Here is an 11,174-nt window from a genome sequence, read left to right as displayed (position 1 = left end):
TTGTTATATATATAACATTGTAATGACAAATGTAAATTAAATTTTTTGGCAGTAAAAAACATGGAATATGTGGAGGAGGAAGGGGAGGAAGTAGTTGCGCGAGATGATGTTCCTTTATCAATTGATGATGATGATGAAGAAATGTTGCAGCTAATAAAATATGATGGAGAAGGGGCTGGTGATAGTGGTGACTCAAGGTCTGTAGATGAAGCTGGAGGGTAGGTGGATGGAGAGGGGTGGAGGTGATCTGGTGGATATGAGGTCTTTGAATGTTGACCCTCCTGAAATAGGGATAATATTTGATTCGTGGCAAGAAATAGATGTTTATTTCAATGCTTATGGGAAGCAGCAAGGCTTTGGGGTGGTACGTGGCCAAAGTGCATACAAGCACTTTAAAGATAGAAGTAAGATAAAACGGGCAGTCACATGGAAATGCGACTGTGTTGGTAAACCTGACACTCGAAGGAAGGTTGGTGGTAAAAGAATTGCTAGGGAGTTGGAAGGGGAACTTTTTGCCACTAAAAAGTCTAAAAAATGTGGCTGCGAGGCTATGGTGTATGGTAGCTTGACTTCTAATGGGAAATGGGAGCTGAGGAAAGTGTGCTTAACTCATAGGCATATTTATTCCCCATCAAAGTCAATGCTCGTGACTAAGTATAGGTTAGAAGAGTTAAAGAAGGTACCGTATGTTAGGCGTGCACTCCACTTTGGTAATGATGTTGGTTTGCCTAACGCGAAACTCCATAGGTGGTTGGCTAGTGAGCGGAATGGATACGAAAATGTTGCTTTCACCACAAAGGATTTGAATAACTTGGCTGCGAAGGAAAATAAATTGAAATTTAAGGATGGAGATGCAAATGACATGATGAATTATTTTAAAATGATGTAGAAGAACAATAAGAACTTTTACCATGTACATCGGTTGGATGGTAATGGCGTTCTTCAGGATGTATTGTGGGTGGATGCACGTAGTAGGGCTACATATGAGGATTTTAGTGACGTCATTTGTTTCGACACCACTTTCCTTATGAATAAGTATGACTTGCCCTTTGCAAATGTTGTTGGTGTTAACCATCACGGGCAAACCTTATTGCTTGGATGCGCCTTAATCTCCCACGAGGACACTGAAACCTTTAAGTGCGTTCTTCTGTAAATTTAATTTATTGTTTTTTATTGTTCTTTAAATTTATTTTATTGTTTTCGTTGTTACCTAAATATGTTATTATGTGTTTTATTGCGACTACTTCAATACTTAGTCTGTTATTGTCATTTATGTGCTTCATGTTGTCATATTGTCATATTTGATATTGCATTTTTCATATTGTTGTATCTCCTATTTTAATTGTCATATTTCATATAATTATTTATTTATGCAGGTGGGTGTTTTCGACATGGCTTGATGTTGTTGGAGGGTCCCCTCCTATGGCTATACTGACCGACCAAGATCCGGCGATGCTCAAAGCATTGAAAGCTGAGATGCCACAAATCCGACACATATGGTGTCTGTGACACATTACAGAAAAATTTGGTGTCAAGTTAGGGAAGTGTAAGTGGTACTTAGATTTTAAGGAGGAATTGAAAAATATAATCTATGACAGTTTATCTATGGAGAAGTTTGAATTGAGGTGGAAGGAATTTATTCAGAAGCATAAGTTAGCTAGTAACATGTGGCTTGTTGTCTTGTATGCTGAGAGGGAAATGTGGATTCCAGCTGCAATGAAGCATTTGTTCTAGGTAGGAATGAAGACTACATAAAGGTCAAAAAGCATTCATAATTTTGTTGATGAGTTTTTTGACATGAACACTGAACTTTGTGACTTTGCCGAGAAGTATGTGGCTGCTATGGAGCAGCGATTGCAGTCAGAGAGGCTGGCAGATGGTAACTCCGCTGTGTTCCTACGTTGTCTAGTGACTGATTTCAAGTTTGAGGAAACATTTTGGGATGTGTACACTAACGCAAAGTTTATGGAGGTGCAAAGGGAATGCAAGAGGCTCATGTACTGTAGTGGTAGTAGCATGCATGAGATATCTCCAGGCTATTTTGAACATTTAATAAAAGGCAGAGTATATGCGTGGTCTGAATTTGAGAAGAAGGAGAAGCCGATCAACAAGTGGCGGACTTACCGCGTTTTACACCACAGTGAATATCAGCAAGTAGAATGTGAGTGCAACTTGTTTGAATGCTCTGGGATTCTTTGCAGACATTGCCTAAATGCTCTTGAAATGCAGCAAGTGGCTGATGTGCCTAGTAGGTACATATTGGATAGATGGCGCAAAGACATTTACCGGAAGCACACGAGGGTTAAAGGTACCTTCCATGATCCAACAAAAACTCAAGAAGTTGTTCGATATGACAAAATGATGTTGGCATTTGAGCCTTTGTCATGCCTTGCTAGTGACATGGATGAAACTATGCAGATGGTTATTGAGGGGTTGAAAGAGCTGGAAATGAAGGTGAAGGAAAAAACCACACCAGCCATTTCGATAAGTAGTGTTGGCGAGACTGGGAACAGGACTACTCCTCCTAGTGTCAACAAGAAGAAATGTGTTGGTCCATTAAGATAAACACCATCTTCAGTTGCTAGAAGTGTAGTTTATGGAGTTGTTGGGGTGGAAAGTGGTGAATGCAATCCACCTCTTATTCAACCTCAACCAAACCCTGTGACTATCAAAGATCCTCATAGCAAGAGGAGTCCAGGTTGTGTGCAGTCCTGTCGGTTCATGACGACAGTTAAGGAAGATAGAAGGAAGAAGGAAGAGCGGAGGAAAAAATATGCAGCTAAGAAGGCTCGAGATGAGCGAGCGAGAAAGAAGGCTACAGCAAAAGAAAACACTGATGAATGTGTTGAAACTCCCCAGTCTCCACATACATTTACAAACTCCATTCAGGTATTAATGTGTTTAATACCTTGTGTTTATTAACACTAAAGTAGGTAGCGTCATTTACATAATACGTTACTCCATGCAGGTGAGTGGAGACATGGTAGGCAATGATATTATGGTAAATCTCGGTTACTACTAGTATTTTACACCCCAAACTTTCAATTTTGATGTTACTCTTATGTTAAATATTTAGTTCTTGATTTATAAGTTATGTATCATCTAATAATTGTTAGGAATAATGCTTAGACATAATCATAGGCAAATATAGTTTTCATTACTTGCTTTAGATTAGGTTACTTGTTTCTGTTACATATATTTGTTTCTGCAATAAAATAATTTTTTTATTTTCACATTTTACTGTCAAATTACTATTTTAGGATATGCCTCCCCCGTCCTACGTCCCGCCAAATCAGTTTGTTGGTGGAGATGTTGATAAGGAAGGATATGAAGATGATGTTAATGCAGATTCAATTTTGCCCCCCATTTTTGAAGATGACTTTATAAGAAAACATGGTCTTGAATGGAGTTGATTATATGCACTACATATGGTAATGTTGTCGGGTTTTGGTTCATTTTGAGGCTTAATCATAAGTTAACATAATGTGTAAGTAATACAATTTTCATTTTGAAGGCTTAGTCATACGTTAACATAATATATTAGGTCTCTGTTGTTTGATGAAAAATTATATTGTGTGTAGTTAATTTAATTTAATTGTCACACAAAATTACTGTATTGTCATTGTCCACTCGATTTATGTTTGTTTTTTTGTCAAACCCACTAATACTATCAAACCCATTTTGTTTTTTTGTCACATTGAATAAGTGTATTGTCATATTTTTCCAAATCAAACCCATTTTGTTTTTTGTCACACTGAATAGATGCATTGTCGTATGTTTCTCTTCATCATTCATAGTGTAGTTTCAGGCCTTGTGAACATGTAGTGATGTTGCACTTTTATCTTTGATTCTTTGATTTGAAGTAACAATACTTGTTGATGTAACAATACATTTAGTATAATAGAAGGTTAGTTGATTGTCACTTCAGTCCAATTCTTGTCATTTATTGTCCGGCATGCGTAATTCAAATTCGAATTCATTTGACCAATGGAAATTTAGCTATAAAAAGTAGAAATACTCATTACCGAGCCAAACCAAGCAAAAAAAAAAATATATCACACCGTTATTCTCTATACAATCCTAAGTATCCTGATGGTTTCCATGGTATAGATTCTCCAATGGAGATCTTGTACTTTGGACCAAATACTTCAAATACCACTGAAATGGACTTCAATAGTTACAAGTATGGGTTTGTAAAGGTAAATGAAGAAGGGGTCATCCAGTTTATGGCTGTGGACGATGCCGATGTGAGAGCACTGGTTAGGAACCTAGATGCAGCGTGGCCCATGTCAATGTCCCGTTTGCAAATGATTTCGGAAGCAGGTATCACAACACCTGCTCATCTTCCTGTAGACACCCAAATGTGTCTACCTAAAACCAAACCCAGTGATGAATACCTTTCACGTCATTTGATTATCGAACGAGGTGAAAGTGTGAAAAGTCTAGTGATGTGGTTGTTTTTATTAAAATATCTCTCTTTCTGTTTTTGAAAATATTTCTTTTTATACTCTATTTATGAAAATAGCCAGTCCAATTTAGTTTGGTCCATGATAGGGGTCCAACAATGGTGTAGTTGGATGGGGCTTGAAAAGACCTTTCCAACGATATATTATAAGCCCAATTCCGATGAATAATGAGGAAGTTATGGTCAAAATACTAAACTGGGCCCAAACCGAATTTTACCTACGACCCAATGATCATGTGGAGGGTCCAAAGGTTTAATCCCATTCCTAAACTAATTAGGATTAATTAGAAGATTCTATGAGTTTCTAAAAGATCTTAATTATCCTTTTTGAAAAGATAAAATTAAAGAATTTGAAATTGAATAAAAACTTTCCTTTTTTTAAAAAAAAAACTTTCCTTTTTAAGTCCTAATTCTATTCGAATTTAAAGATGTTCAAAGACAGTCAGATATTATTTTTGTGCCTCATAATCTTTATCCAAATCTATATGGTTGGATAGATCTTGAAATTATATTTCCAATGATATATCATAATATTAATTCCAAGCTATAAGGAAAAAAATATGAAAGAAATACTAAACTCTATCCAAATCTGACACCCTTTCACTATTTCGGCCATATGTTTTTATCTACAAAAGATTTTAATCTGATTTTAATTGAGTTAGAAAGTAGACTTTAAGAGCTTTCCAACGACATATTATATGACTTATTTGGACTTCTGGATCAAAAGATATGATAAAAACAAAATCCGTAAAAAACTGTCCCAGTGCCAAACGACAGGTCTGTCGCACGGCGATAGAATCTGTCGCAAGGCGGCAAGATCTATCGCACGGCGACAAAGTCTGCCGCGCGCGACAGCTCTGCGACTGGAGCTAATTTTATTTTGAATTGAATTCAGATTCTTTTCTATTTCTCCGACCCTCTTTTTTCCTATAAATAGAGGTCATATCACCCCTTTTTCAATCATCAACAATCATCTAATTCTATTCTTTCTCTCTCTAAAAGCTAGAAGCTTTCTTTCTCTCTATTCTTTTTCTAAACCTTCCCTCTCACAAAATTCCACATTCATTAGTTCTAGACACATCTAGCCAAGTTCGAAGTTGCCTTCGCCCTAGACGTGAAAGGTTTATAATTTATGAGGGTTTGGTCCCAATTCTCTATTTCAATTATTTAAATTAATTGTTTGATTTATTATTTTCCATGAAGTTACTAACGCGTGTATTTTGTTATTAGAAAGAGATACGAGGCATCCATATAAGTAATATAATTATTCTTTTGATATAGAACGCATGCTTTGATTATTTTGATTCCTAGTATCATGTTAGGATGTCTTTATGATTCCTAGTATCATATTTAGGGTTAACTAATATTTCTGATATTATGTATGATGCCTCCTATTCTTTCTAATATCATGTTAGGAATAAAGCTTTGATCTTTAATGATTAGTGACATGCTAGGGTTTGTTATTAATCTTGTTAGTATCATGCCTAGGATCTTGCTATTATTATTATGCTTTATTGAGATTATTATGATGATGATTGTTATTGTTGCTTGATATATTGTTGTTATTGCTTGATCACGCCCTCTCTTGCAAGATTAAAGGGAATTTGTACTTGTAATCACGCTTAATAAGATAATTAATAATCTTGTTTAGGCTAATATGATTATAATTCAAATGATCGCTAGTAATAGATTTGTTTGTGCATTAATATTCAACCAACATAGATTAAACAGGTTTATCTATTGATTGCATGTTAGTCAGAAAGCGCACATGAATACGAGAAGAATAAAGTAGAGGCCTATTTTTAGGGCAAGTTCAATCTCTTTTAAGTTGGATTTGTACCTTTATCCCCGAACTTCCAGTCATGGTTCCAGACCTATTGGAGTTAACGATCTCCTGGATCGTTAAGGGTTGTATCCTTCACCCTGTGAACGGTTCACAAGTTCCTAAAACTTGTTGGTGACTCTTTTACTCTAGCTTCCTTCCCTTTGGACGCCACCATGCTTAAGTGTATGATGACAGTGGGGCTCAAGTGTGGGATGCTTGAAATATTCCCTACACTTCCAAATTATAATGACATATGTGGAGTTATTCACCCTTCGGTAGTAAAAAATATTTCAGATACTTTTAACTTTGCGGCTATGAACACGATCTCTAAAATTGTTCCATCATCCCTAACTTATATAGCCGATCCTATCCCCTTTTTAAATGTCGATTGTCCTATTTATCGTGTATGTTCAAATCCTGTTGTAGTTAAAATTGGGTGTGTAAGTGATGCCCTTTCAGTTTTCCTCGTTCATGGTAATATAAGTAGTCTTCAATTTGGTGTCATCCAAGATTACCTAAACAAAGATTTTCCTGATTCTCGTTACTATGTTGTTCGACTTACCCCCCCCCCCCCCCCACAATAATAACTCACCTATTTTACCATATGGAACTCCAATTGTAATGTGGAATGTTAGAAATGTTGCACGACCGTCATTTGTCAGTAATTATGATGTTATTACTCGTAAACATAAAGTTGCCGTTTTAATTTTGGTTGAGACTCGCAGTCACTACACCAAATGGATACACATTCATAAGAAAATACTATGTTCTAAACTGGTTGAACATGGTCACCATGGCGTTGGCCTTAGTGGTGGTGTCATTACTCTTTGGGATACGAAATTGGTTACCTGTAAAACCATGTTCGTGGGAATGCAAGGCGGCACTGTTCAAGGAGCAAGGACAATTGAGTTATTTCCTCCTATACAGATATAAAAAATCTAAATCTTCACGTAAACTCATGGAAATTGACATTATATGTTATTATTTTAACTAATTTTAATTTGTTGTAGTCCCTTAACACAAATGAGGCCAATGCTGGACCATCTTCTGCTGGACCATCTTCCGGTGGCCCTATTTAGCCTGTGTACGCTATGAAGGCTATATTTCAATTCATTTCATGAATTTTATTCAGGCCTCCACTTTATGGAGCTTTTTTGTTTTGTTGGCCTCTTGAATTTCTAGGCCACTTATGGGCCACTAATGTACTATCGCCTCTAATGTACTATGCTGGTTTACTACGGCCTAGTTTATGGGCCACTTATGTACTATGGCCTCCAATGACCCTCTTTTACTAGTATGGCCTAGTTTCTTAGGCTGTTAGTTTGGTTTACAAGATGTGGCCTGGTTTATTATGTTGACTCTTTTACTTATAGCATTTTACTTATTGTCATTTAAATATTTCATATTGTCATATTTCGTATTGTCATAGTTGTATTGTAAAATTTTATATTGTAAATATTTGTTATTGTCATAGTTCATATTTAAAACTATGTTACAGGTATGGTTGTGCATTAAATATAGTACATGCATAGTAAATGCTTCACAAGATGTTAGTTAGAATTTATAGCATAATCAACCAAATAATATGGTAGCATGATAAATTATATTATGCATCTTCACATAGTTAAGATAATTCAACATTTACAACATAATTAACCATTTTAATTTAGTGCATCTTCACATAGTTATAATACTTAGTTACAACTTCATTTTCACATATCGTATTATTAATAATATGACACAGTTTATAACATAATTACCATACCAAAACATGATAGTTAAACATGATAGTCCACTAAACCCAAATTGTACCATAATTACCTTACATTCCTTAGTTAAGAATAATTACCATAATTTATATATCTAATATTGTCATAATTACCATAATTTATATATTTAATATTGTCATATATAATAATTTATACATCTAATATATAATAATTACCATAATTTATTGGTAATAAGCTGGGTTAAACCTGATAGCATTTTTTCGGTATCCTAATGGCTCGATATGTGCATAAACCAGAGCATCGTCAGGGACATTTTCTTCTATAGAAGTCTTTGCATCATTTAAATCCTTACCATCTAACCATAGACGGACTCTTTGCTCGTCAACCCTCATTATATTTGCCCACAACCTGTAAATCTCAATTACCTTGGAGTCTTTCTTAGCTCGATATCCGACACTATCTCGACATGTTCTCAAGTTTGCAATAGTAATACTCTTATAATTTCTCCTTGTCTCGCCTACAGGACTTACTGGCAATGGATTTCCTTCCTAACAAAACAAACCAATTACTTAATAAATAAACTCACTTAGAAAAATTTGTTATGACATGTAGTGTAAGTAATATACCTTATCATAGACGAGCACGACATCATTGTTCCAAATGCCCATGTCATGCAGTGTGTCTTCAGGGGCTATCAGTTTCCCTCGGATGTACATTCTTATGTCTTTATCAAGCACACCTGTCATCCTCGACCACTCCCGGAACACTTTATTAAAAGAGTTGTCAATACTCATGTGGACTTCATTACCGATATCGTCGACTTCGCCCCCCTTTATAATGAACGTACACCTCGTTGATAATAGCTTACCCTGAATTACAACATAGTCTTTGGTTTCATCGGTGAGGTCCAAGGACTCCTCCGACTCCAGTTCAGACTCATCAGATAAGGCCACGCAAATGAATTGGAGCTCACTTGAATTTAAGGAGATCAATTTTTGGCAAATAACTAGTGGAGAAGATGGTTTGATTTTTAATTTTGGGTAATTAATTATGGAGTAGGGGTGATGGTAAATATTGATTCCTTTAAATATAGCTTTATTATAATAATGGCAAATAAGTTGACAGTGATGTGATTGAAAGTAGTAGGGAGACTAGGGCAGTAGTATACATCTTGTCATGCTGACAAATGTAATTGATTACCTTCATCTTTATATTAGTATTTGAATCATTCAATTTTCGCAACTTAATTCATATTAAATAAAGGTGATTCAATTAATAAAGGACCCTATTTTACACTTGGTTGTTACTAATATAGACAATTACACAAACAACTACTACAATAAAGTAGTACATGAAACAATATACGTATGATAAAGCCATGGCTTTATTTTGGTTTATTAGTATTTGTCATGTGTTATTTGAATCATTTCCTTTATTTTCATATTAAATAAAGTGGTTACTAATAAAGTAAATAAAGTTGCTACGACCCTTTTTTTTTTAATTATATTTGTTACTACAAAAGACAATTACACAATCATTATGTACAATAAACTACTTTTATACGTTTACTAAAGTCAAAGTAAAGCTTTAGCTTCATTTGTCATGGGTTATTTATTTATTCTAATCATTCAATTTCCAAAAATAAAAAAGTTTATTTAATTTTACCCTTGTTTAGACCCACAATCATTAGTTATTAATAAAGACCGGGTACCCTTACAACTTATACAATTACCTACTACATATGACAGTATACGTTTACTAAAGTACTCTTTGTTCAATACAGAAACTGAAAATAACACAATATGAAAGCTACTACATATGGCATTTATAAAATTAAGAACTAGTAAAACTAACCCATAATAATTAAAGCTACAATAAAGCATATCATATGACAATTATAAAATTACTTATTACAATTTAACTAATAATATATGTTAAATAAGTTCATAAAACTTAAAGTATGTAATTATACAATAAACACAATACACTAGTACCAATGATAATTAAACATCAACAAAAACAAAGTTATCATAAAGCCGAACTCCATAGCACTGCAAAAAATTTATAATATTTCATATGCATTTGTTTTACCACCACTTACCACGATTCTGGCCCGTCGGAGTCCGCATCAGAGTCCACCATCTCCTCGGAATCAGAAGATCCTCGATACCGAAAAAGGTACCTCTCTCCATGGTTGATGCAAGCATCTGCTACATTTTCGTTGTAATTATCTGGGAAAACACTCTTTGTCACGGGGGAGGTGTTTAAGAATTCCTGCTAGTACTTCGTCCTGTACTTTATTCAATCCACAAATCATTGAAACAAAGCTCTTGTACTTGTTCTCATCTTCGTTAAACACCTCGTAGAAATCTTTGTTTGAGAATTTTATCCATTTCATGGTTGCTGTAGTTTTCTCTTCATCAATTTGAGTTGAAAACTCACGGCGCAGAGTCACCATTGCCCACGCATTTTCTCCATGCGTGGCTTGACATTTAGCTAAAACTTCATCCCATTTGTCCAACGGCATGACTAACCTAAGGAACTTCTCATAATACTTGTATTGCCTCTCAAACAATTGGTTTTTAAAGATATTGTCAAATGAAAAAGCAATGGTGTATAAGTCAAGCATATAATAAAGCATAGCAAAGGCTTCACGCCTAAAATAAATAGGATACGTAATCTTGAAAGGCCTAAGATAAGGGTACTCCGGGTGGAATCGTATGTCGTATACAACATTCCCACTCCGTTCAATCGCAGCAAGTTGATGACTGAACATCATTGTCTGATTTCAGTCCTTAAGAGTAATTTTTGCCAACGTCAAACGGAGATCATTAGGTCCTTTTTTGATGCACTCTTGTAATTCCTCAACGTTAACATCAATTTTTGGGGGGCGGTGTGAAAGGGGCACACGAAATCGTAAGAACAACTCTTTAATGGATTGTCCATGACAGAGTTGCTATTTGGGATTCAATATGTTCGCTAAAGGAGAAGAGGGAAAAGTAGAGTACCAAGAACCATGGTCTCTCTCTAAATATATACAAAACGAATGGTGAAAAACTCTGTTTGGGAGGGGGACAATTGGTGTGACTATGTTTTGGGGGGGGGGGGGGGGAATTAATTGGCGATAATTGGGTTTTTTTTTTGGGAGGAAAAA

At 35.3% G+C, this 11,174-nt stretch overlaps 2 protein-coding genes across 2 annotated transcripts; both read left to right on the top strand.

Moving 5' to 3' along the window:
* The first annotated feature begins 226 nt into the window (after window positions 1-226).
* Window positions 227-1,734, top strand: LOC145591962 (protein FAR1-RELATED SEQUENCE 8-like). The gene is made up of 4 exons (XM_081648439.1): window positions 227-781; window positions 890-1,137; window positions 1,377-1,499; window positions 1,599-1,734. Exons 1-4 carry the CDS (start codon window positions 227-229, stop codon window positions 1,732-1,734), a joined length of 1,062 nt encoding a protein of 353 aa, XP_081504565.1.
* A 63-nt stretch (window positions 1,735-1,797) lies between these two features.
* LOC145591961 (protein FAR1-RELATED SEQUENCE 6-like) lies at window positions 1,798-2,565 on the top strand. The gene has a single exon (XM_081648438.1). The coding sequence runs from the start codon at window positions 1,798-1,800 to the stop codon at window positions 2,563-2,565; it is 768 nt and encodes a 255-aa protein (XP_081504564.1).
* Window positions 2,566-11,174: the final 8,609 nt, after the last annotated feature.

Source organism: Chenopodium album, chromosome 18 (assembly GCF_948465745.1).
Source record: "Chenopodium album chromosome 18, dcCheAlbu1.1, whole genome shotgun sequence".
NCBI lineage: Eukaryota > Viridiplantae > Streptophyta > Magnoliopsida > Caryophyllales > Amaranthaceae > Chenopodium > Chenopodium album.
This window is presented reverse-complemented; position numbering and strand designations above follow the sequence as displayed.

Coding starts and splice junctions, on each gene's coding strand:
- LOC145591962 (XM_081648439.1), top strand. CDS start 227: ATGGAGAGGGGTGGAGGTGATCTGGTGGATATGAGGTCTTTGAATGTT. Junction 1,138..1,376: donor GAGGACACTGAAACCTTTAA/GTGCGTTCTTCT, acceptor TTATTTATGCAG/GTGGGTGTTTTCGACATGGC. Junction 1,500..1,598: donor CCACAAATCCGACACATATG/GTGTCTGTGACA, acceptor AATCTATGACAG/TTTATCTATGGAGAAGTTTG.
- LOC145591961 (XM_081648438.1), top strand. CDS start 1,798: ATGAACACTGAACTTTGTGACTTTGCCGAGAAGTATGTGGCTGCTATG.